Source organism: Peromyscus leucopus, chromosome 2, assembly GCF_004664715.2.
Source record: "Peromyscus leucopus breed LL Stock chromosome 2, UCI_PerLeu_2.1, whole genome shotgun sequence".
NCBI classification, from domain to species: Eukaryota; Metazoa; Chordata; class Mammalia; order Rodentia; family Cricetidae; genus Peromyscus; species Peromyscus leucopus.
Genome location: NC_051064.1, coordinates 64,881,340 through 64,907,317, shown reverse-complemented (window position 1 = coordinate 64,907,317; position 25,978 = coordinate 64,881,340). Strand labels below are relative to the sequence as shown.

Here is a 25,978-nt window from a genome sequence, read left to right as displayed (position 1 = left end):
AAACTGCCAGACATTCTACAGGACACAAAGAAAAGTGACTGAGAGACTCTAGGCCTGTGGGCTGAAGACAGATGCCCCGACTTTACAGAGGAACTTTGGATGACTGTCCAGGTTGCCAGCTGTCTGTCTACTCTTGCAAAATTCCCAAAAGTTGCTTGCATCCTTCTCCCATTTCTCAGGTAATATTATATCCTTCTAAGGTCTTTGATGTAGTTGAAGATTAGATAGTTATGATTTCCTTAGTTATGATAAAAGACAAATTAGATATGAAACCTTAGACCCACAAATATAGGATAGGATATCTTTCTTAATTTTGCCAAACACAAATAGACTAAATATTATATAGACTAGATATTGTAACTATAATTGTTGCTTGATAATTGTTTTGTTACATGTAATTTTACTATGTTAAAGTTAAAACCTTCCTTTTTGAAAAAAAAGAAAAGGGGAAGTGCTGTGGATATTGCTCTGTATACTGGGAATGTGTAGCTCTAATTCGGTCGATAAATAAAATGCTGATTGGCCAATAGCCAGGCAGGAAGTATAGTATAGGTGGGATAAGCAGAGAAGAGAATTCTGGGAAAAGGAAGGCTGGGTCAGGAGTCACCAGCCAGACACAGAGGAATCAAGATGTAAAAGTACCAGTAAGCCACAAGCCACGTGGCAACTTATAGATGAATAGAAATGGGTTAATTTACGATATAAGAACTAGATAGCAAGAAGCCTGAGCCATTAGGCCAAACAGTCTTAATTAATATGAGCTTCTGAGTGATTATTTTGTAAGTAGGCTGCAGAATTATGGGGGCATGGCGGACCCGGAGAAACTTTCCAGCTACATGTCTGAGCCACATCAGCACGGCCACCCTCTCCTCTGATTTTTCTCTAAACATTTTTCTAAATTTTATTTTTTGTTCAACAAACATCTTGTGTCTTTCCCCCAGCACACACCAACTAGAATGTAGACAAGAAAGGGCAGGACTCTGTTGCTACTTCTTCACTGTGGTATTCCTAGATTCCTTGCGTGTCATAGGCATTCAACAAACATTAACTGAATGAATAAATCAAGCTTAACTACAAAACTGGGTGGGGGGGCGGTCAAAGATAATAAATATCTCTAGTGTACCCTAACAAGGTCTCCAGTATCTAGAAAGTCTTTGGTCATTGGATTATGTCACAATCAGTGATGTCACTGTTGGGCAGATTCTCAAGCTGTTCTCTGATTTACGCCTTTCAGGCCTTGTAGCCAGCAGGATCCAGAGCTTTCTGAGGGCAGTATGTCTCTGGAGAGCATGTGGGCTCCACAGGCAGCAGACATAGGGGATGGGCCTGCCAAGAAAGCCGGCAACCAGGCCTCCATGCAGACACAGCTCCTCCAGACTGCCTCCCTAAAGGATGGCCCAGCAAAGAGGGCAGTATGGGTTCGTCGGGACAGTGCCGAGACAGAAGCCTCCGCTAAGTCAAATGGGTCGAAGGACAGGCCCAAGTTAGGGGTGACCAAAGCAGTGGTTGTGGACCTTGGCACTGGCTTCTGTAAATGTGGCTTTGCTGGCCTGCCAAAGCCCACTCATAAGATCTCAACAACAGTGGGCAAGCCCTACATGGAGACAGCCAAGACTGGGGATAATCGCAAAGAGACCTTTGTGGGGCACGAGCTCCTTAACCCAGAAATACATCTCAAGCTGGTCAACCCCCTGCGTCATGGTATCATTGTGGACTGGGACACAGTACAGGACATCTGGGAATACCTCTTCCGACAGGAGATGAAGATCGCCCCAGAGGAGCATGCAGTCCTGGTTTCAGACCCACCCCTGAGCCCTCACACGAACAGAGAGAAGTATGCTGAGATGCTCTTTGAGACCTTCAACACACCTGCAATGCACATCGCCTACCAATCCCGCCTGTCCATGTACTCATACGGTCGCACCTCCGGCCTGGTGGTGGAGGTTGGCCATGGTGTGTCCTATGTGGTTCCCATCTATGAGGGTTATCCTTTGCCTAGCATCACGGGGAGGCTAGACTATGCAGGATCTGACATGACGGCCTACCTGATGAGCTTGATGAACAGCTCTGGAAAATACTTCACTGAGGACCATATCAGTATTGTGGAGAACATCAAGACAAAATGCTGCTTCGTGGCCCTAGATCCCATTGAGGAGAAGAAAATCCCTCCCAGTGAACATGAGATCCATTATACTCTGCCTGATGGGAAAGACATCCGTCTGGGCCAGGAGAGGTTCCTCTGCTCAGAGATGTTCTTCAAGCCATCTCTGATCAAGTCCATGCAGCTGGGCCTCCACACCCAGACAGTGTCCTGCCTTAACAAGTGTGACATCGCACTCAAACGAGACCTCATGGGGAACATCCTGCTCTGTGGGGGAAGCACTATGCTCAAGGGTTTCCCTAACCGCCTGCAGAAGGAACTGAGCAGCATGTGTCCCAATGACCTGCCACAGGTGAACGTTCTGCCGGAGAGAGACACTGCAGTGTGGACTGGTGGCTCTATCCTGGCCTCGCTCCAGGGTTTCCAACCACTGTGGGTTCACCGCTTTGAGTACGAGGAACATGGGCCTTTCTTCCTCTACAGAAGGTGCTTCTGAACTGATGCAGCATGGCCACTGTGGTGACAGTGTGTCAGCTTTACTACATGAGGGAACACCTTCTATACATGGTGCTGAGCTGGCATGTTCATTCCTGTAGCATTAAAACCCCCTGGTGTCCCCTTCCTGGACAGCGTGTCTGTTTCCTGACATAGTGAGAGCCACACAGATGGATCATCACCTTAAATGATGCAGAAGCCTGGGAGCGGAGGGGGAGATGAGGACCAGACATGCGCTATGCTGACGTTTCAGGTTCTCTTGGCAGAAACTTGCGCTAACATTGTTCTGGCCCTTGTGAGATTCCCACTGTAGGAACTACTCTGTCGTTAAAACGTGTTTAAGGAAACATGTGATAAAAACAAGTTAAGAGTAAATGATGTTAAAGGATACAAAGGGAGCTGGGCAGTGGTGGCCCACGCCTTTAATCCCAGCACTCGGGAGGCAGAGGCAGGTGGATCTCTCTGAGTTCAAGGACAGCCTGGTCTACAGAGAGGAGAGAGTTACAGGACAGGCTCCAAAACTACACAGGGAAACCCTATCTCAATATATATACATATATATGTATATATGTATATATATATATATATATACATACACACACACACACACACACACACACACACACACACAAGGGGATCCCGATCCACAATTCCCTACAGAATACTGAATAAATTTAGTCTCCCACAAAGCAGCACTGTATTTCACATCTGACAGCAAACTCAGAAGGCTTAGAATATGCTGGTGAAGATAATCTACCCTGTTTTAACCTATTTTACTCCCGTTATGTCCCAAATCTGGTTCATAGTAAGCCACCAGGATGACTGGCTGTAACATGCCCCCAGACCTTGGCACAACCGATGGACACCATGATGTACTGAAGTACCATTCAGTCCTTGAACCCAGCACACAGGCAGCAGCTCCTGACAAAACCAAAACAGAGAACTAATCCATCGGAGTCTATCCTTCTGCCAGGGTCCCTCAATGTACTAACCTTGCTTTTCCGGCTTCTGTAGTTCCCTTCTGGCGAACTGTTCTTGCTGGGCTGTGTCAACACAGGATGTGGTTTTTGTGCTCAAAAACTCACCCTGAGAGAGGTTCAGTGCTACACTCGGGTCCCGAACACCCAGCATAGTTGTCAGCTAATAAAGACTTTCTGGCTTGACTCCATGTCCAAGTGGTCTTCTCTGGTGGATGCCTCACAATTCTGGGGACCCCAGCGAGATCCCCAGAGACCAGACCTCGACACACTGGGGGTCTCAGAGCCCCTTGGAGCAGGGAGGAGCTCTAGGGGATATTCAACCTGAGACATTCCAGGGTCCCAGGACACTCTCTGATTAACCATTGCCTAATGCCTTGGAGGGAACAAAATTCAGTCACCTGATCTGTCACCTCCAGAGTAAGTCTGGTTAGGGTGCCTTCTGTTTAGGACATAAAGGACAGGAAGGCTGCAGATGCAAACCCAGTATCTGGAATCCATGGGAGACATCACTGGACTCCCCTTGTCCATTCAGGTGTAGCTACCCCAATCAGTTTCTCTATATTGACCAGTGGCTTTCTCTCACAGCTGATGGAAAGCAGATACATGCTTCAGGATCTGGTCCCCAGAAGTGCTCCCAATAGCTACAACTGTGACTTCCAGCTCTTAAGCAAGAGGCTTTAAGTCTTACTGGGGTTCTTAGTCACATGTGTACCCTTGAGCATCTAGAAAACAGGCATCTTTACCATGCAGAGGCTCAAGAGCCACTCACCCAACTCCAGGTCTCCCTAGATGTCTTCACATAGAGAGCCTCACACGTCAGAGCCTGGACCCAGACTGGTGGGTCAGCGTATCTGACACCAGAAAGCTGAAGCAGGGAGGAAGAGACAGAGCAGTGGAAAGACATCTGAGGTCCCTTGGCAAGGTGACTAAGCCTGGCCCTGGAGAGTCAGAGATCAGACAAGAGTTGGGTACACCATACATCTTACCTCAGTTTCTTCTTAGACTATTCTACTGGCAAGAACCCATGAGCACTCACAAGGGACAAGTCAGGTTGATTAGATCCCCATCTCTCAATGCCTTAACTCAGTGTTGGTAAAGCCTATAAACCCTCAGAGTAAGTGTTCTAAAATTCATTAAAGGTTTTTTTTTTTTTTTCCAACCATAAATCACTTCTATCTCTGGACAGGGGTTGATGAGCCTGAGTCAATGAGCCCCAAAAGGGTGAAGGGTCTTGATGAGGGAGGGATGGGAAATATCTTCTGAAGGGAGTCTCCAGGAAGCTCCAGGCCTAAACACAAAATGTCAATGTAAAGCTAATACAACAGCATTCCTTCTCAAAGCACTTTCAATTCTCTCAGTGGATCCACCTGTCACTGTAGAAAAGACAGGCTTCACACATAGAAACACGTAACAGTTTAGTACTTTTGATGTCATCTAAGTTTAACAGTTAACTGGAGGTAACACAACAAGTTTGTTACTACAGGGATGGAAATATGTACTACTATTGTGGTGGTTTGAAAGAAAATGGCCCCCAAAGGGAGTGGTACTATCAGGAGGTGTGGCTTTGTTAGAGTGGGTATGGCCTTGTTGGAGGAAGTGTGTCACTCTGGGGGCGGGCTTTGAGGTTTCCTATGCTCAAGATACCGCCCAGTGTGTCAGTCGACTTCCTGTTGCCTGAGTCAGCTCCAGCACCATGTCTGCTTGCATGCCACCATTCTCCCGGCCATGATGATAATGGACTGAACCTCTGACACTGTAAGCGACCCGCCCCTCAATTAAATGTGTTCATTTATAAGCTACCGTGGTCATGTCTTTTAAGACAACTATCTAGTGAGTAGAGGCAGGGAAATTGAAAATACCCTGCCTAAATGCCATCTCAGGCAAAGAATGTCACTCAAAATGCCTATAGATAGCTCAGGAAAGTGAAGTTCCTTTGTCCAAGGACACTAAAGTTTGTGGATTCAGAACCTAAACCCTCGTCTTTATACCAAGATGTCTGTTGACATTTTTGAGTAAAAAGAGTAAAGGTGGCCTAGGGCCCAGGAAAGGGCTTGCGCACAGAGAACACATGGCTCAGGCGTCAGGAGCACCATTCAGTGTCACCAAACACACCAAGGCAGCCTTAGCTGTGTACAGGCTCTCAACCTGTGGGTCATGACCCCTTTGTATCAGGTATGTACACTTCATAACAGTAGCAAAACTACAGTCATGAAGTAGCAACAAAGTGATTTTATGGCTGGGGGTCACCACAACATGAGAAACTGTATTCAAGGGTCGTAGCGTTAGGAAAGTGGAGAACCACCACTCTACCTTGAGCATTTAGTTAGCTATATGTGGAGATTTCACTCCTCATCCGCAGGTGCGAGAGCTGAAGACTCCCGTGGGCTTACGCAGTATGGACTAGCCAAACAGGAGTAGTGGTTTCAGTGAGCATGGTCCTCACAGGCTCTTATGTTCGAATGCTTGGTCCCCAGTAAGTGGAACTGTCTGAGAAGAGTTAGGAGCATGGCCTTGTGGGAGATGTATCTCTGGGAGTCAGCCTTAAGGTTCCGAAAGTGCATGCCAGGCCCAGTGATGTAAAGCTCCCAGCTACTTTTTTAGCACCATGCCTGCTTGCCTACACCCATGCCCCCCACCATAACAGTGATGGACAATCTTCTGAATGTAAGGAAGCTCCCAATTAAATGCTTCTTCTGTAAGAGCTACCTTGGTCATGGAATCTTTTCACTGCACTAGAACAGTAAGACAAGGAGGGGGAAAAAATCTGACTTTGCTTTCCAACTTGCAGTCACCTTAAATTACTAAGAACTGCCAGGTTTTTGCTTTCTGTTTCTAAATGCCCTTCAACTAGGCTAAGTAGTGCACGCTAGTTCCAGAATTCAAGGGCTGAGAGGTTGGAGGCCTGCAGCCAGTTCAAGACCAGCTTGACCACACAGTGAGTGAGTTTCACATGCTCTTCAGGTATAACGTAATGGTGACAAGTTTTTCAAAAGTGTGTGTGTGTGTGTGTGTGTGTGTGTGTGTGTGTGTGTGGTGTGTGTGTGTGTACATAAAAATACAAAAATCATTTTAAATGTGTAGAAAAGTGCTAAGTTATATAAGTTATACTCATAAAGACATAAAAACATTAAGACTGGGAGTGATAGCTCACTTGATTTGCACGTACAGGGCACTTAGGGGTTCAAGACCCAGCACCACAAATTAAGAAGGAAAATCCCGGGCTGGAGAGATGGCTCAGAGGTTAAGAGCACTGACTGCTCTTCCAGGGGTCCTGAGTTCAATTCCCAGCAACCACATGGTGGCTCACAACCACCTGTAATGTGATCTGGCGCCTATTCTGTATACATAATAAATAAATAAAATCTTTTTTTTTTTTTAAAAAAAAAAAGAAGGAAAATCCCTGAACACCTCCAAATACTGGCTTCCATCCCAGATTTCAGAGTGTGAATGTGAAGTCTAATGATGTAGGAAGACGGCTCTGCAAGTTACCTGTTGATGGCTGCAGTACTGAACAAAGCTCCAGGACAACACAGGCCAGAGAACAACTCTTACTCAACACGAGCCAGAGAGATCACGAGTTTTTAAATATTGTGGTGAGAATCTGCATTGAGCTAGAGCCTAGGGGAACCATGTGTTTTCTGACAGCTTTCCCCAAAGTTACCTCTCATTTCTCTTGTCCCACACCTTATAGGTCCCTCCGTGTCTCAGCCTTCAATACAGAGGACCTGCTAGGCCTACTTAATCTCAAAAATCAGCAAAATTTACTCCTGCACAGATAAGAGTGGCCATAAATGGTACAAATTAGTTCCTGTTGCTGTAGTATTGTGTTTTTTGTTTGAGACAGGGTCTCTCTAAATAACTGTGGCTGTCTGTCCTGTAACTCATTATGTAGACCAGGCTGGCCTTGAACTCAAAGATCCCAGTGCCCCAGCCACCTGAGTGCTGGGATTAATTTAAAGGCATGCACTACCACACTTAGATGTTGTAACATTAAAGAAACTGAGCATCTGTGAAAATTTACACCATTGTCAGCAGGCACATTTACCCCCATTTCTAGTCTGTTAGCATGGATTCTTCACTGTTATCCAAAGCAAGAGCATTCCAATACAATAAATGTCATATAACGGATCCCTGACAAAGAGTCATTACAAAGTACTCACAGCCTTTTGAAACTGGCATCTAATTGTAGTAAACCCATTATGGGGTGAATCAAAAAGTAGATCTCTCCAAAGCACAGTACATTGTCTTCTTTTTCTATTCAGTGAAACATTAAAATATATATAGAAAAGTTGATTTATATAGCCAATACTCAGGTAAGTCTTTCTAAAATTACAATTTTGGGTAATCTATATACTGAGGGCCAAAAGCCGCATTTTCTGTTAGTTTACACTATATAGTAATGAAAGCCTGGTTCTGGCATTAAAAGCATAAGAGAGATTTTTAACTGTACTCCAGGATCGGTTATGAAATTCTTGTTGGGGAGGGATATTATTTTCCTAGGTGGTATACCCACGAAAAAATCCCGTGTTCCAGTAACTAGCTTTCCACAACTGCTCCTACAAGCAACCTGGAGTGAACTGAGAGGGGCTTCTAGGGAAGAAAAAAGATTTCAGCAGAAGAGATAGGGGATGAGAACAACTAAAATTCATTATGTTCATGTAGGAAACTGTCAGAGAATTTTCAAAAAGACTCTTATTAAAATAAATTGACCTATTTCTAGACTTGACGAAAAAGAGAAACTAATCTCATTCTTCCAAAAGCCTTTGGAAACAGAATGAAGCAGGTCAGTTAAACACCACACAGAAAGTGAACGAGTCTGCCTGGACAGACAAATAGGACTCAGGAAAGGAGGCAGTGTCTGGAGAACAAAGTAACCCCAACCCTGCTACCATACTACACCTGCTGTCTACCCCTTACTGAAGTGCAGGGCACTGTCAGCAAATTCCAGTCCATCCCAACCTACCGTTGATGATTCTCTAGCAGAATATACACAGGCAATAAAACAGTCTCTTCAACAGTGCAGTTAGGGGAGTGTCTCAGTTAGGGTTCTAGTGCTGTGAAGAGACTAGGGCCACAGCTACTCTTCTAAAGGAAAGCATTTCACTGGGACTGACTTACAGTTCAGAGGTTTAGTTCACTGTCATCATGGTGGGAAACACGATCATGACAGGAAGCACGGTGGCGTGCAGGCAGACATGGTGCTGGGAGGTAGCTGAGAGAGAGTTCTACGTCCAGATCTTCAGACCGTGAGACACTGGGCCTGGCTTATGCATCTGAAACCTCAAAGGCTGTCCCCATTGACACACTCCCTCCAACAAAACCACACCCACAACAAGGCCATACCTCCTAATGGTGCCTCCCCCTAAAACTATGGGGTCCATTTTCATTCAAACCACCACAAGGAGGTTTAGCCCAATTAAAGCTGGTAGCACATAACCTGGCTGAATGACACATTTAATTAAGAAAAGAATTTTTTTTTAAGATTTATTTATTTTGTATGTATGAGTGTTTTGCCTGCATGTAGCTTTGTGTACTACATGCTTGCCTGGTGCCCACTGAGGTCAGAAGAGGGCATTAGATCCCCTGGAAGTGGAATAAGAGAGGGTGGTGAGCTGCCATGTGGGTGCTGGGAATCAAACCCAGGTCCTCTGCAAGAGCAGTAATTGCTCTTCACTGCTGAGTCAACGTTCCAGACCCAAACACATTGAACTTTTTATTCTGCTTGGAGTTGGGTGAAAAGATGCCAGCCGTGCATGCAATCACATCGACTAAATGTTAGCAGCACTAACAGCCTGTTTTCATACAATACACTATGCTAGCAATACAAAACAACTTAGAAACATGATTCCACTTGTCTTCATTTTTTTTTTTTTTTTTTTTTTTGAGGTAGAATGAAATATCATTCCCTATAAACAACAGGAACTGAGGATCAAATCAATGAGAGTTGTCCAAGGTTGCAAGAGAAACCAAGCCTGGATGTAAGTTCACGATTTTTTGCTTTAGTAACTACGTTCTCAAATAGCACTAAATACATGAACAGCAAGTTGGGTTGTTCTGAGATAAGGTCCTGCTGTAGCCCACACTGGTCTCAAACTTGCACCAATCCTTTCTGCCTCAGCTTCCTGAGTTGCTGGGATTGCAGGCATGCCCCACCATGCCCAACTAAAAATAGCAATTAAAAAAAAAAAAAAAAAGACTGTAATATGTCGGCTAAAACAAAGGTCTGATAGTACTTCAGATGCACACTCAAATAAGACCCAGACTGCCGAGTGCGAGTGCTAGCTAAAGGCTGGTGCGCACAGCAGCTGCAGGCAGTTCAAAGACAGTCCATCCTCTATCCAGTTCTCACAGCCAGGCCTCTGAGGAGCGACAGCCAGAAGCACAACGAGGAGGGAGTGGGCAAATGGTCTTCCCAGTGGTCCTTCCTAACAGGCCAGTCATTCCAGCAGGCTCAGCTTCCACAGGCCTTTCTGGTCAATCTTTGGTGGCACGCAAACCCCAGCATCTGAAAGCAAGAATGGAAGAGAAGTGATAATGGGCCTGCTACCTTCCTAACTCTACAGGGTCAAAGCAAGCACAGCCTGGAAGCCCTGCCCAGAGAAGAGGGCGGGCATCAGGCTTCAGGCATGTCCATTAGGAGATTCAGTATTTGAACAGGGACGGGTAGTAGTCTTTTTTGTTTGTTAATTTTTAGATGTGTTTTATATTATATGTGAATGTTTTATCTGCATGTATGTACCTACACCATATGCACACAGTGCCCATGGAGGCCAAAGTGGGCACTGAATCCTAGGGAACTGTTTTGGATGGTTTGTAAGGCACTATAGGTGAACCAACCCTGGTCCTTTGCAAGAATGAATGCTCTTAACCACCGAGCCATCTCTCCAACCATGCAGTGTACATGTTTAAAAAATTGTCAAATTGTACACCTAAGATCTACATTTTACTATGTGTAAAGATTTCCTATATTTTCAGAATAAAATAAAACATGCCAGTATGTAACAGCAAGTCAAGTGAATGACAAAGTATAATAGAATTCTATGAACAGAAGAGTCAGCAAACTCTAACTTTTTAAAAGTAAAGTAGGATGTAGTTTCAGGTAGGGATTCTGTCATTATAACCTAAAACTTTGGTATTTCTTCATTTAGACTTTAGGAGTCTCTTATCTGACAAGGAATCATATATAGGAAGCATAGACATGAAAAAGGTATATATAAAGAGCCAGGTGGTAGTGGTGTACGCCTTTAATCCCAGCATTTGGGAGGCAGAGGCACGTAGATCTCTGTGAATTCGAGGTCAGCCTGTTCTGCAGAGCTAGTTCTAGGACAGCCAAGGCTACACAAAGAAACCCTGTCTTAAAAAACCAATATATATATATATGTATGTTTCTCTCATTTACTAATAATTAAATTTCTAGCAGTATATCTGCATATGTACTATTAAAATGATTTTAAAATATTTAGCAACATAACAAAAATCTTCAAGAGAATTTTTAAACCATGATTTTGTACTTTATACAAACACATGCTTATACAAACATAAATTAACTACAAATTGCCTGATCACAGGCCTGTGTCACTATTTGAGTATCAAATTTTAATTTTCTTCAATATACTTTGCAATCCAGATTTTCCTACTGACCATACAGTTTCTAATTACCCCTTACCTCGTCATTTCCCAGAAATATACCCCCCCACCAAGCCAAACTACATACACAAAGCCCACCATGAGTTGTGGTTATAAAAGACTATCAGTACCAAAACAGGGTTAAACAAGGTCCATAATTTCACAGTGGTTAACGCTTGAATGAGATTTTATCTTAAAAAAAAAAAAAAGTTATAAAAGAATCTACTGTCTTTTAAAAACAGGACATAATTAAACTATATTTGATTCTGGAGTTAACCAAGAATAAGTATAAAATGTCAAACTTTGGGCAGGAGAGTGACAACCTGGCCGACTGACAGCAAAAGAGGACGTGTTTTACATTTTCATGTTTGACTTTCATGAGGCAAGAAGAATCATTTTAATAAATACTTTGATGACTCTTCAGCGAGACTTTACCATCAGATCCCCTTGGGAAGCACTCAAAACCCTAATATCCAGCCTCAAGTCTGGAGCTTTCCCAGCACCACTACAAGCTATGTCATGAAATCCTCCACTTCTGCAAGACCTGCAATCAATCAATCAATCAGTGCCGCTGTATGACCTGTATGACTGTGTCCTACAGAGAATGACCTGCAGGCGTTGCCAATGCCTGCTGTAATGTGAATATATTCGCACCACTGTTAGCTGGGCAAGGGCAACGGGCTATTTTTTTTTTTTTGCTGGCTACTTTTGAATTACAACTTTCCCCCTTTCTACCTGTCAGGATTTGAATGTAAAGCCACCAGACCTACACATAACCTATGTATTTAAACAATTGATCCCAAGCTAGTGGCCGTGCTTTGGGAGGTTGTAGGACCTTTTGGACATGGGGCACAGCTGGCAGACACAGGAGCTGAGCTGAAGTGGGGTTTATGAGCTGCTATGCTTCTGCCTGGATTGAACCTGACCTTTCTGGTTCCTGGTTGGTGTCATGCTACAATCAGCTGCCACACAACCCTGCCACCATAGCAGCAAGCTGCTCCTACCAACATGCTGTCCCTGACATGATGGGGTAATTTTGTCACAGTGACAAGAAATGTAATTAAATACCACCCAAGCTTGGAGCCATAGGACACTGATGTTATAAACTCCGATGAGGAGCCCTCACATGTTACAGACTTTACAGAGAAAAGCAGAAGTATCCTCTGATGCTGGTCAGCCATTAGAAAAACCCAGGGCAAGGGGTGACTGGAGCTGTCCCAAAGGTCATCACCAGGCCAGCAGCAAGAGTTGGCGTAGGGAATAGAACAGCAAAACGGCCTTAGGTCTAAGACGAAGTCTCTCTTCACAGGACAAGTCTTCGTGTGGAAGTGTTGGCAAAGGTGGCCTGCCAAATCCCAGGCAGAAAGGAACAAGGACTGTAGTTCCCAGCAGATGAAACAAGATGACACCCAAGGTGCTGGGAACATGCAGGCCTACTCCAAATGTCATCCAAATGCCATCACAGCACAGCTTTTCTAGGAAAACCATTCCAGACCACTGCCTGTCACACCAGAGCAAGGAACAGCAGTTTTCAAAGGCAGTTAGCGTAGAACTTACCAACGGCTTCCCAGAGCCCAGGGAGGCTGGGATGGTGGGGCATCCACCGGAAGTGCACATACTTAGGTGCCGAGTACATGCCAGTGAATTTCAAGATGAAGCTTTGATGTTTGAACCTTTTAGGAATATGTCATGTAACTGAGAACCATCTCTCACAGCCAACAAAGTGTTTTAGGTTGAACTAAGCAGGAAATGTACAGAAATGATAATATTTAGATGTGCCTTCAAGTTCTAACATCAGTTGCAAGGTGATACAATATCCATCTCCTAAAAAGGTTCTGAAGATGGGAAGGGTAACTGCAATAGCCGAAATCCCAACTCAGAAGTCTCCCATGCGTATAGGTGTGCGCTTTTAGGCTCATGCTGCAATTGTGACATGCATATGTGCATGGATGGATACATGGGCCTGCAACTGTCACTGCATTTTTTTTTTTAAAGCAAAGTTATAGTTGGTTGAGAAAAGGTTTTAATTCAGATTGAAATACAAGCATTATGAGAGGGGGGAGAGATGTTAGAGACAGAATGGGCACAGATTTCTCAAGAGTTAATTTAAAAATACATAAGTAAATAAAATTTCATGTTGTGCCGGGAGTGGTGGTGCACACCTTTAATCCCAGCACTCGGGAGACAGGGATCTATGAGTTCAAGGCCAGCTTGATCTGTAGAGTGAGTTTCACGCTAGCCAGAATTACACAGTGAGACCCTGTCTCCAAACATACAAACAAACCAATACAAGTCATGTTGTAGCCTCCCCTCCAAGCCAGCACCACTCGAAGTATTAGCGCCACTTAAATGTGGCCTCAGAATTGAAAGGGATCCCTTACACAGCTGACCGCCCCAGTCACCCAGCCCTGTGCAGCACTGAGGCCATGTGGAGAGAGAAGTCACTTACCGAGAACAGGGACAGAAGGCTGTTGTTGTTGTTGCTGTTGTTGTGGCTGCTGCTGCAGCTGCAGCTGCTGGTAAGAGGCAGTGATGCTATTCACAGTGGAACTCGGGCCTAGGACCTAAGAGGAACACAGGTTAGGTGAGCAGAGGTTGTGCTTCAGATGGAGGCTGACCTACTGTCTCCACCAGGAGCAACTGAGGCTGCTGTCTTCTCAGCCATGGTACCGACGGGACAGCTTTCCCTTCCTGTGTGGCTGCAACACGCCAGCTTCTTTACACTCATCTCAGACCTCTAAGTCTCCTGACTCCAGAAACACGTAACAGAGGAGGAGGGGCTCTCAACAATACCTGCCTGGCCTTTTCCAAAGGAGCAGACCATAACCTACGGGGAGGGGAAAATCAAAGTCGATGGGACACACAAAGGATCCATTCTACTCAAAGAACTCTAAGAAGTAGTAATTTTTATATTAAAAGAAATACAGAGATGTGTCATAACACAGGTGGATTTCACTGGGGTCCATGCTGCAGCGAGCCTCTGGCAGAGACCAGCCCTCTGCTTTGCTCTCATTTAGCTTTGCCTGTGTCCCTGCCGAACACTGTCAGCAGTAACACCGTGAGCTCAAGAGCACTTAGTGACTCACGACACCTCGAACACGGCCCATTTCCATACCAACAAACAAAGCAAATATGCATATTTTCCCTACAAGAGTCACACAGTTGGTACCTCAGAAAGTAATGTGATCTGAACAAAAGTGGAGAGGCATTCTAAATCACTGACTTCAAAACACTGCAGTTTTGAAGATAACTGTATTTCTAGGCAACACCCATTATAGTAAATTCAAACATTTGTGGCATCCAGATTTTTAGCTGCTGTTTTGTGTGTTTTTTTTTTTTTTTTTTTTTTTGGTTTTTCGAGACAGGGTTTCTCTGTATAGCTTTGCGCCTTTCCTGGAACTCACTCTGTAGCCCAGGCTGGCCTCGAACTCACAGAGATCCCTGTGCCTCTGCCTCCCGAGTGCTGGGATTGAAGACGTGCGCCACCACCGCCCAGCTCTTGCTGTGGTTTGTAAAGTGCTCTTTACAAATATCCACCCTCTAATCAAACCTTCCAAACATTCAGGTAAAACACCCAGGGAAGTATCCTCAGTAACCTAGGAAATCAAAACCTAGAATCCAGCACATTTCTAGCCAGTGGAATGATCGCAACCTCCTGTCGCTAAGCACCAAACCCACCCTTGTACCCAGCCAGTGAGGCCAGGGCTGGGACATGATGCACACGCCTCTTCACCGGCTCCTTCCCTGTTATGCTCCACCAACAAGGGGGACTAGAGGGAGAGTGCAAAGCTGGAAAGGAGAGCAACATGTTTGTCTTGAAGGGCCATTCATTCCAGTTTCCATTCATCCTGAACACTTAAACTAGCCTCATCAGGACCACCACCCTCAATGCTCACTAACCAGCAGCCTCTCCAGAGGATGCAGACCATGGGCTTCTGACCTGTCACCATCCCCACGCTCTTTCCTTTCTTCCCTCTGCAGGGGCAGAAGCTACTTCTCTAGTCATTCTCCGTTTCTCTCTCAATCTCCTGTACTCCTCTTTTGCCTTTTCAGCCCTTCAATGCTTATTTAATCAACCAGGTATTAAACTCTCCGCGGGAAATGAACAGGTGTGGATTTTGTTTTCTTTAATGAACTCTGAGTGACAACCAGCCTTTCTAAATCCTAATCAAAACTCCACAGTAGATTTGAGGGCTCAAGTAGCCAGCAGAGGCCTAAAGACCAGATAAATGACAATACATGGGAATGCTTCATGGGACACAGAGCTCACCCCACCCCACCCCACCCCCCGCCTCCATGACTGCAGCCTAGGAAGGGAGCCATCGACTCTAATCCTAGCTTCCCTCCCTACTCCACTGTCACCGAAGATTTCCCATCATCCCTACGAGAGCTGCTCTATCTGAAAAGGAAAATAACAACCTACTTCATCTTAGCACGAAACAGGCAGACTGCTGAGGTGAGCACAAAGCTAAGGCCATTTGATCTGACACTGGCAGAGCAAGTCTTCTTTGCCTCCTGACTCTGGGGATGCCAGGAGAAGGGTGAGACTGCACGTGGTGCCCGAGGAAACTTACAGAGGTGACTGCACTCTCTTGGCCGGCCGGAGTCCAGATTTCTGGAGCTGCCTTCTCCAGCAGCTTCAGAGTGCTCTCAAAGGCTTTCTGCAATTCCTTTCCTTGCTCTTCAAACCCAAAGAGAAAGAGCACCCTTAAAAGAGTGTGCACTTCATCTGGAGAGAAGAAATACGGAAGCGGTGAGTTGTAGCCCCAGCTCCAGCTGGAATCATACAGTAACTTCTTTCCCAGGTGACAGTGTCTAGTGCCACCCTACAGATGCATTCTTCCACCCTCTTCTTCCCAAAAGCTAAGTACATAAGAAGGAAAGAGACACTGACTGAATGAGCAGAAAGCTGTGCTGAGCAGTCCCTGTTCCAGGCCTAAGTACTACTAACCTGCTCCCAGGAAGGCTTCTCTTTTAGGGGCTGGGAAGGGCTGACTTAGAAATGTGTATGGACATGAGCCTCCCACTGACTGGTTATTTCTTCCCTCTAACTCAGTGGTTCTCAACCTTCCTAATGCTGCAACCCTTTAATATAATTCCTCATGTTGTGGTGACCCTCAACCCTAAGATTCTTTTCATCACTACTTCCGAACTGTAATTTTGCTGCTGTTATGTAATGTAAACATCAGATATGCAGGATGTCTGACATGCAACCCTGGGAAAGGGTTGTCTGACGCCCCCAAAGGGGTCCTGGCCCACAGCTTATAGAATCACTGCTCTACCTCGAACACAGCATCACTGTTGCTTGTTGGTGTGTAAACATTTTATTTGTGAGATCAGAAGGCAACTTTCAGGGAGGCGGCCTTTCCTTCTATGATGTGGGTCCCAGGGATGGATATCAGATTGTCAGGCTAGGTGACAGGAATTTGTATCCTCTGAGCCATCTCAGCAGCCCCATGCTGCACCTTAACTACGTACACAGCATGCCGGTCTGTGCTACTGCTTGCTACTTTCTGTGGTCAAGAATCATGGTGAGCACTGAGATATACCTTTCAACTTCTCAATGCTCTGGACCACTTCCTTCAGAGCCTCCAAAAGCGCCAGGTCCTCTAGAGGACCCCCTTCTTTGAGGCTGTGCTTCTTCCGCTCTGCCTTGCGCCGGTTTTTAGATGACCTCCTGTCAGAAATGAGAGATGTTGAAAAAAATGTTCCTCCTGTACCTGCTGGCCAATACCTTCTAAGAAACAGCATTCCTGTCTGGGAGACATTAGTAAAGAGGTGTTATAGCCACATGTAACTAGTGGAGTCTAGGGAGAGGCAAATGAGGAAAGCTAAAGAACTCTGTTTCTCCCTTCAGTTTGGATTAAAATGCAGGGTAAGATCAGGGGTGATGGCATACGCCTTTAGTTCCAGCACTCAGGAGGTAAATAAAGGCAAGTGGATCTCTATGCATGAGAGGCCAGCCTGGTCCACACAGCAAGTACCAGGCCAGCCAGGGCTACATGGTGAGACCCTGTCTTAAAAAATAAAGGGCAAGGTAAAATAAGGTTCACCTGATAGCACATTGGAACAGTGAAGAGAAGAAAAAAAACAAGCCGGGCCGTGTTGGCGCACGCCTTTAATCCCAGCACTCGGGAGGCAGAGGCAGGCGGATCTCTGTGAGTTCGAGGCCAGCCTGGTCTACAGAGCGAGATCCAGGACAGGCACCAAAACTACACAGAGAAACCCTGTCTCAGAAAAAAAAAGGAGGAGGAGAAAACAATGTGAATTCTACTATAAGAAGCGAACTTTCCAAGGAGGGGCTGGAAGTCCTTGCATAGTGTACACTGGCCCTGAGGGACACTCTCTCAGCCCCCCTGCACTGTCCACCCTTGTAGAAAGCCAGTCTAGTATTCTGTCTCTGCACAGTCCGCACGCCGACTAGATCTCATACATACGCAGATACCCGGGAGGTACTGTGGGATGGTCTGCTACTCATCTCGCTGCCACTCTCCGAGAAGAGATCTGACTCTGGAGCATGGGCCACCTGGTGACCTAGAAAAGACAAACCAGATGCAGACACAAATGATCATACACTCAATCAGCACATCCTGAAGAATGGTGGACAGTACAGAGTGGATCTCAAACCGAGTAAGGCAGCACTAGATACACCAGTTATTCTCACGACAAACCTATGCTTTCCCACATTTCCTCTTTTCCTTTCTAGGTGGGAGATGGGGAGGAATTAGGAAACTCATTTTGGGAACACTAAGACATCACTGCTCTGGTTGGACGGGTCAAGGTGGGACTACTTGGTAGAAATTTTCTGATTTCTGCCTGGCTCTGGCCCTAAGCACTTCTCCAACACAGACCTTCTGCAATGTGGACTTTCAGGCAGCTAGGCCACAGCAAGAAAACAACAGGAGTAGCCTGTCCCTACTCAGCAACTCGTGTGGAGGTTTAACCCCCGACGGGACATGATGAAAGCAAGGCTCCGTGACATTCAGTCCTGCGTCCTGCTTCTTGTGGTCTGTGCAGCGAGACTGGCGTCGTTCTCTTTCTTACACGTGTACCTCTTGTCAGCCTGCTTTTCTGAAACAATGCCTTCCCTAAATGTTAGACATACGTTGGCACCAAAACATTGGTGCCATACCCTTCTACCTCCCAAACCATGAGCCCAAACAATCCCTTTCTCTTTATAAACTGACGCAGGCCAGCAGCACAGACAAGGTGCATGGCGCCCATCTCCCACACACCACCACGGTCTCTACGGGCTTCTCAGAGGCACTCACCCATATGCACCCGCGGTGCTTGTTTCTTGAGTTCTCGAACCACCAGCAAACGTTTTTTATGGCGAATGAATGTGTCTGTCTGCGAGTTCAGGAAGGCCATGTGATTTTTATGGGCTGAGGATGCAGAATGAAAAATACCTTGAGCATGATTGTTAAGCAAAGAGATAAAACTTGAGTGAAGGGGGTGTGATGAAGGCGGCTTAAAAGTCAACAGCAACAAAAAATGTATCCAGGTCTACCAACCAAGATTTTTTCATTCCATTAATGAGTTGGAGATATCAGATCTCAGAGTTCATCAATACTGTTGGGAACACGAGGGTCCTTGCACCCACAGACCCTCCAGAGAAACCAGAAATGTTAAGCACTCAGGATTGTCTTTGCAATGGACAAGATATAAAACCTGTTCTTCCATCCAGAAAGTTGGGAACTGGAGGTGATGAATAGCCCGGAGATCTGTGTTATCTGTTAGGTTAGGCTGTATCAAGCTTTCACAACCAGGACCAGAGGTGGCTAGTAACTAATCTAAATGACCTTTACATCACTTGTATAGCCAGGGGCTCCTCAAGCTCCCTCAACCAGGACTAGAGGTGGCTAATAGCCCAAAAGACTCCTACACTAGCTGTATGACCAAGACCAGGCCAGAGCCTGCCTTAGGTCCTGAAGCTAATACAAGTAGCCCATCTCCAGAACCCATCTTCTTGGAAGAAATGGCATGTACCCCGAGGAGAACTTTGATGTAATTATGCTCCTATGGGCACTAGGGATTGTATACCAGGAAATTTTCCCCCAAATTATATTGTGTTTAAACACGGGCAATAGAGCGCCTGGCATCAGGCTCCCTGAAATCAATCTGAACCAAGTTTTCAGTCTCACCTCTTCGAGGATCGCTGTCTGCCTTGACACCTGCAGAGACCCCCTTACAATACCACCCCAGAATACTCTCAACCACGAAATTGACAAAATCATGATTTCCAAAAAGAAAAAAGCAAACAAAGGGAGTATGCAGGAAGGTGCTAACGAAGGCAGGATGGAGGGAACCTAACCCATGGAAATGGCTATGGGTGTGGAATAAGGGCTTCTAATGGCCTCTGAAATTACTGTCCCCTGGAAAAAGCACTAGCAGAATAAAAGGAAATACAAATAAATTAAACTCTCTAAGGGCATAGAAGCCAGGCTCCTGCAGAAGAATTATCAGCATCCCCAGTTGCTGTTAATGGTGAGAACTGCCTGGATGATGGCGCAGGGTCGGGGAGGCTGCTTTCTATAGTCAGTCTAGATGACTACAGCAAACAGTGCAAAAGTACCCACAGCTCTAATCAGAACAGTCACGGGGAAACAGACAGGGTGAGAATGTGAGTGCACACAAACGTCACTCACCAGGCAGCCCTGCTTAAAACTGCAGCAAAGCCAACAGGAACTCCCTAAGACTTGGAGGTGGAATTGATGCTCTTCCCCACTTTGCTCTTAAGGGGCCCCAGAGAACTGAACATTCTGCAGCTGTTAGTTAGTTCTTCTGTTTTCTAGAGCCATGCACTTTATTTGCAAAAAGTGTTATCTTAAAAACTTTCAAGCCTACATGAGAGCCTGTCCTAGGCAAAAGAACACACCATTCTCCATCTATGTTTATCCATAAATAACATTTTACTCTATTTTGTCTGTCCTGTTTCTCTATAAATGCGTATGATTGTGTCCACACACACATCCTGCAACTTGTGTAGAATGTGAAATTAAATTGCAGGTGGGCACTTATCTTAACAATAAATAATAACACAGGAATAAAATACAGGGATGTCACCACTGATAAACTACTACTACATAATACAGTGCATATCCAAGTTCATCAACTATCACAAGCACAAAGATTCCCCACAACTTACCACTACCAACATGTGACCCACCTCAATGCCAGCAGCCTTCAGGTAGAGGCAGGCTACTGAGGCCAAAGTTTGCTCTAGCAAGGGACACTAAGATTATCACAGCTTTCAATACTCAAATCTCTTCAACGTCATCATTTAACAGCTTAACATATTCTTAAAAACTAGGATGGAGTCAGCAGAACATATTAAAATGTAGTAATATAAAGAGCCCTGTCCTATCCATCTCTTTTCCCTTTCCTCTTAATTCTAAAAGAGAACACCACCCAGATGTAATCCTCACCTTCTAAAACGGAAGGCTTTATGCTGGTTTCTATAATATCCAATCTGCTGTACTTGTATACCTAAGACGAAAATAAATGCAGTATTTTAAGGCAAGAATACTTCTACCCAATAGAGAGTTAAGACAGAGACCATTGCCAGAGGGGACAGGACATTTTCCTGAGAAGCAGGCTTCCTAAGGGTGGCCAAGGAAATTCAACTCATTTTAACAAGAAACAGCAGTATGCTGCATATGAAGGCCCAATTCCAAACATTATTATTATTATTATTATTATTATTATTATTATTATTAGAGACAGGGTTTCTCTGTGTAGCCCTGGTTGTCCTGGAACTCACTCTTTAGACCAGGCTGGCATCGAACTCAGAGATCCACCTTCCTGTCTTGCAAGTACTGGGATTAAAGGTATGCGCCACTGACACCCAGCTAAGGCCAGGTTTTTAAATGGCTTTTTAGATGCCGATTATCCTCAGGACTGGAAGCTGAGCCCTTTCTACTTAATGTCACTTACTCAGAAGACAAGGGGTTCCAACTGAGCCCCAGCTGCCCTCTCCCTCAGCACCCAGCATAGCAAAGTGTTTCAGAACTTCTCTTACCAGTCTCAGAGCTTCTTCCCAGGCAGCTCCCTCCAGCAGCTGGAGCACAGCCTCTTCATAATCCTGACAAGGGAAGAGTGAGGAAGAACACAGGGGAACGCAGCAGCCTCAGAAGCCACCACACAGAGCCCCTCCACCTTCCCAGGCAACCTCAGCCCGCACAGCTCCAGTTCTCATCCTCTTTCCTGTCCAAATACCTACTGGATATTAACCTCCAAAAATACTGGCATAAAAGACAAAGGGGGGTGAATCTTCTGAATGGTCACAAAACACAAGGCAAGCAAGTTTTCTTTATATCCTTGAACATCAAAGTCATAAGACAAGCCTGTCAAAAATGGCTCTTTCCCCAGATTACTGCCAGGCTTAACTGAAAACAAGACTACACCCTGAAATATGGTGAACTAAACAGTAATTTCCTAGTTGGCTTGTTTCTTGTTGAATTACAGTTCTTCACATATTCTAAGACATTAAACCATTATCAAATAAATACTTTGAAAATATTTTCTTCCACTCTCTAAGTTGTCTTTGTACATTCTTGATAATTCTTCATTTATATGGAATCCCATTTATAGGTTTCGGTTTTAGTTGCTGGTCTTTTGGTGTCAGATCTAAGAATACACTGCCAAGGTCTTGACATGGCTACCCCTCTCTTCCCCAAAGCATTTTATGGTTTCAACTCTTGAGATTAGGTTGTTGATACAGTTTGAGTGCCTTCGAGATTTTTTTTTTTTAATTCTTATTTTCAAGACATAGTGTCTCTGTGTAGCCCTGGCTGTCCTGGAACTCACTCTGCAGATCAGGCTGTCCTTGAACTCAAAAGCTCCACCTGCCTCTGCTTCCCAGGTGCTGGGATTAAAGGCCTGTGCCACCACTGCCTAGCAGCTTCAAGATTCTTACAGCTCGAAAAATACCAAATAAAAATTCACATTTTTAGCTTCTCTTGAAAGAGAAGAAACAGTAAACATATTTTTGTGTCATTTAAAAATGTCCTAGTTACAATATCTGTAAAGTTAGAATGTTCTTAAGGAGAAAGGGGAGCAATGGGAAATGCCCTCATCAGGATCCTTGCTCTAGTTTGTGACTGGTATTTACTGTAAATCCCAGAGCAAGCATCAGAACACTTAATAACCAACAGTGGAGACAAGACGGATTCATGAGAAGTGCTGAGCATGGACGGGAGCCAGAGCTCAATGAACAAAACCTCAACCTAAGCATGAAACTGCACAGAGATGAATCAAAGCAATGGAAAAACATGCCCCAATTGTAAAAAAGCTGGAAGGGCTGTATTCCCAACACACAAAGTCAACTTCAGAATCAAGTACTTAAGGAATTTTAACAGAAATAAGAAGGAATAGTATCTGTCATGATCATAAGCAGGCATCTACCTCCATCAGAGCTTGACAATGCAGGAAGCAAACACTTGCAGAATGAAAGAACAGGCAAAAACACTGGAAATTTAAAGACGTTTTCCTCCCAGCAACTCAGAGTATTTAGAGAATCAATAAGGACATAAAAAGCCAGAACAGCACAGTCAACTGACCTATCCCAATGTAACTAAGAGAACATCATACCATGAACACACACAACTTTTAAAAGAGACCATATTTTGGACTATCAAATGCTTATTTTTTAAAGCATCTAATCAAAACAGAAAATAGAAATCAGTAAGAGATGGCTCAAAAAATATCTGTGAGTTAAATAACACACTTTGGAACACACACAGGTCAATGAAGAAATCACAAGGAAAATTAGAAAACAGAGGCTCAACACACAACAAGTTGCACAAAGTAACTAAAACAATGATACTATTAATATTTGCTTAGGCTAGAAAGGAAGGGGGCGGGAGAGATGGCTCGGTTGTTAAGGGTGCTTCTCTGCAATCATAAGGACAGGCAAGTGGTGCCTTCCCACAAACACACAGACTACAGGTCAGAGTGGGTAGAGATGGGAGGAGCACCATGCTGGCTTCCAACCTAGCTAAGATGTGAATTCCAGGTTCAGGTATAGGTCCTGCCTCAAAGGAATAGCCAGAGTGACTGAGGACACCCAATGCTCTTTTCTGGCCTTGACAAGTACCCAAGCATACACACATGTGCATAACCTCACACAAAAACATACATGCAAAATAAATAAATAAATAAACAAAAAACTAGAAAGGGAAAGTAAGTCTGAAAACACCAGTGATTTTAAGCCCCAAGTTAAGCACTATCAGATTTTTTGCCCACGGATGGTGAAGCAAGTGCCACAGTCCATGGCATATTACAGCAGATGGCAATTAACAATTCAGATGCTAACCCGCCAGATGAATAACTCTGATGGAGGAACCTCGGCAAGCAAGGCTTATGGGGCCACAGACTCTGAACACTGGTTGCTTCTGTCTGTAATTTCACATGTGCAAAACCAGCTGTGGAAGCTCCCCATTACCATGCACTTTTATGTAATGTGTACATGTAATCTCATGATTACAACTCAAGCTTATGGGCATTTATTCTGTGGACGGCCAAAGTCAGCACGCAGCTTAACAGTTTAAAATCTCTCCTGGTAAGGGAAGGAAAATAGATGGTTTACAGTGTATGTAAAAATGTACATAGGTTTAGAAGAGAGAGGAAAAGGAGTACATGCAGTTATATAAAGAAAAAGATAGTTTTAAAAAAGTTTTCAAAGAGATAGTAAAATATAAAAGTTAAGCCACATAAGGATAAAAATTACACAAAGAATCTGGATACTACATATTATTATACTGTCTCTGAGATTTTTAACTGCAGAGAGACATTTGATTGTAGGGGCTACTCAGTTAAACCAATATGTATTATTTTAAAGGTATATTGAATTTAAAATTGGTGTCTAAAGACACGCTGCTTTGGAAAAGAGGTTCTACTTTTGTTTCCACAGAAGAACCTGTGGACTGATCAACCGAGACCCCTGGAAAGGTTGACACAGCCTGACAGATTACTACAGCCAAGATATAACTATAAATCTTGATTTTCTCAGGATCTGCATAAGATTGCCAGTGCCCCCAACCAGCAGGAAGTAGTATAAAAAGCTATGCCCAAATTCCCAAAATATTGTTTATAAATGTTTATTTTTATTTAAAGGGGGTTGATTATAAATGTAATAATCTTTCTAAAGAAGAAAATGGGATAATATAGATACAATAGATTTAAAGGATAGATTATTGAATCTACTTCTAAAGAGCAACAACTTGTTTAAAATGTTTTACATTGCTGTGGATTTTAGTTTATTAATACAAATTTAAAGTTAATTTTATTATACTGTATATATATTTATGTTTAAGATATTATATTTATGCAACTCATTTAAAATTATAATGTATAATTAAGAAATACAGGGGCTGGAGATATGGCTCAGAGGTTAAGAGCACTGACTGCTCTTCCAGAGGTCCTGAGTTAAATTCCTGGCACCCACATGGTGGCTCACAGCCATCTATAATAAGATCTGGTGCCTTCTGGTGTACAAGGATACATGCAGGCAGAATGCTGTATACATAATAAATAAATAAATCTAAAAAAAAACAAGAAATACAGATTAATAATTAGTCATCTATGATAATCAAACTTTTAGTCATGTTAGTTAAGCTTTTTAGGTATACAAAATATATTTCAATTAGATAGGTAATCTTCAAACACTTCAAAGACCTACAGAATATGGCGTTTAAAATGTTTCAAGAACTTAGACTTTTCTGGACAGTGGGACATGTCTGCTCCTGGCAGCACCAATTATTTCAAAGATGATGACGAGCACTGAAGAAACTCATTGTGGAGTTTGCTTTCTTTGTGGCAAAAGTTAGCCACTGGGCAAAAACATGTCCTTATATCTACTGCTTGACAAGATGTTATTATATAGACTGGACATGCAGGACCCATGGTAAAGTGACCGCTAAACTTTCCTTAAACAGGGCAAGATGGTCCTTCAGGTTCCTGCTTCACAGAAGAAACTGCCAGACATTCTACAGGACACAGGGAGAAGCAACTAATAAACTTTGCCAATATGTAAGACAATCTTTCAAATTTCCTGCTTCACTAAAAAGTCTGCCAGACACTCTAGGCCTGTAGGCTGAAGATAGATGCCCCAATGTTACAGAGGAACTTTGGATGACTGTCCAGGCAGCCAGATGTCTCTGTCATTTCTAGAATTATGGGGAGCTGCTTGCAATGCACCTCTTGTTTGCTCAGGTAACATTATATCCTTCTGGGGTCTTTGATGGAGTTGAAGACTAGATAGTTATAATTCATTTCCCTTAGTCATGATAAAAGATAAATTAAATCTTTAGACTCACAAATACAGGATGATAGAATAGTTTCTTTAATTTTGCCAAATTCCTGCTTCATAACTGTTCTATTATATGTAATTTTACTATGTTAAAGTTAAAACCTCCCTTTTTGATTAGACAGAAAAGGGAAAGTGCTGTGGGATGTCTTTCTGTATGCTGTGAATATGTGTTGCTCTGATTGGCTGATAAAGCTGTTTTGACCTATGGCAAGAAAGCTTATAGCCAGGTGGGAAATCCAATCAGAGATAAAGAGAGAATTAGGGCGAAGTCAGGGAGATGCCAGACCACCGCCCAAGGAGCAACAAGATGCCCGCAGACCTGTAATACTATGGCCATGCAGCAACAGATCGATTAATAGAAATGGGTTGCATTAAGTTATAGGAGCTAGCCAGCAAGAAGCTTGACCCACAGGCCATACAGTTTGTAATATAAGCGTCTGTGTATTTACTCGGGACACAGGTGGG

The 25,978-nt window shown here is 44.1% G+C and overlaps 2 protein-coding genes across 6 annotated transcripts in view; one reads left to right on the top strand and one right to left on the bottom strand.

Annotated features, from left to right (window-relative positions):
• Window positions 1-1,192: 1,192 nt before the first annotated feature.
• Window positions 1,193-2,728, top strand: Actl7a (actin like 7A). Its single transcript, XM_028882978.2, has one exon. It carries the CDS (start codon window positions 1,275-1,277, stop codon window positions 2,595-2,597), a length of 1,323 nt encoding a protein of 440 aa, XP_028738811.1. The 5' UTR covers window positions 1,193-1,274; the 3' UTR covers window positions 2,598-2,728.
• A 6,548-nt stretch (window positions 2,729-9,276) lies between these two features.
• The window catches only part of Elp1 (elongator acetyltransferase complex subunit 1), a 63,450-nt gene continuing 46,748 nt past the window's right edge, over window positions 9,277-25,978 (bottom strand). For all 5 annotated transcript variants that reach the window (XM_037202639.1, XM_028882984.1, XM_028882981.2 and 2 more), the window contains exons 30-37: window positions 21,224-21,286; window positions 20,631-20,691; window positions 18,474-18,587; window positions 17,640-17,736; window positions 16,752-16,879; window positions 15,777-15,931; window positions 13,652-13,766; window positions 9,277-10,081 (exon numbers count right to left, since the gene is read on the bottom strand). In XM_037202639.1, coding sequence (XP_037058534.1) covers window positions 10,014-10,081; window positions 13,652-13,766; window positions 15,777-15,931; window positions 16,752-16,879; window positions 17,640-17,736; window positions 18,474-18,587; window positions 20,631-20,691; window positions 21,224-21,286 — 801 coding nt within the window. In that variant the 3' untranslated portion in view covers window positions 9,277-10,013. The remainder of the gene's footprint in view (window positions 10,082-13,651; window positions 13,767-15,776; window positions 15,932-16,751; window positions 16,880-17,639; window positions 17,737-18,473; window positions 18,588-20,630; window positions 20,692-21,223; window positions 21,287-25,978) is intronic.

What these genes read in the sequence shown, in the direction of transcription:
- Actl7a (XM_028882978.2), top strand. Translation starts at nt 1,275, where the DNA reads ATGTCTCTGGAGAGCATGTGGGCTCCACAGGCAGCAGACATAGGGGAT.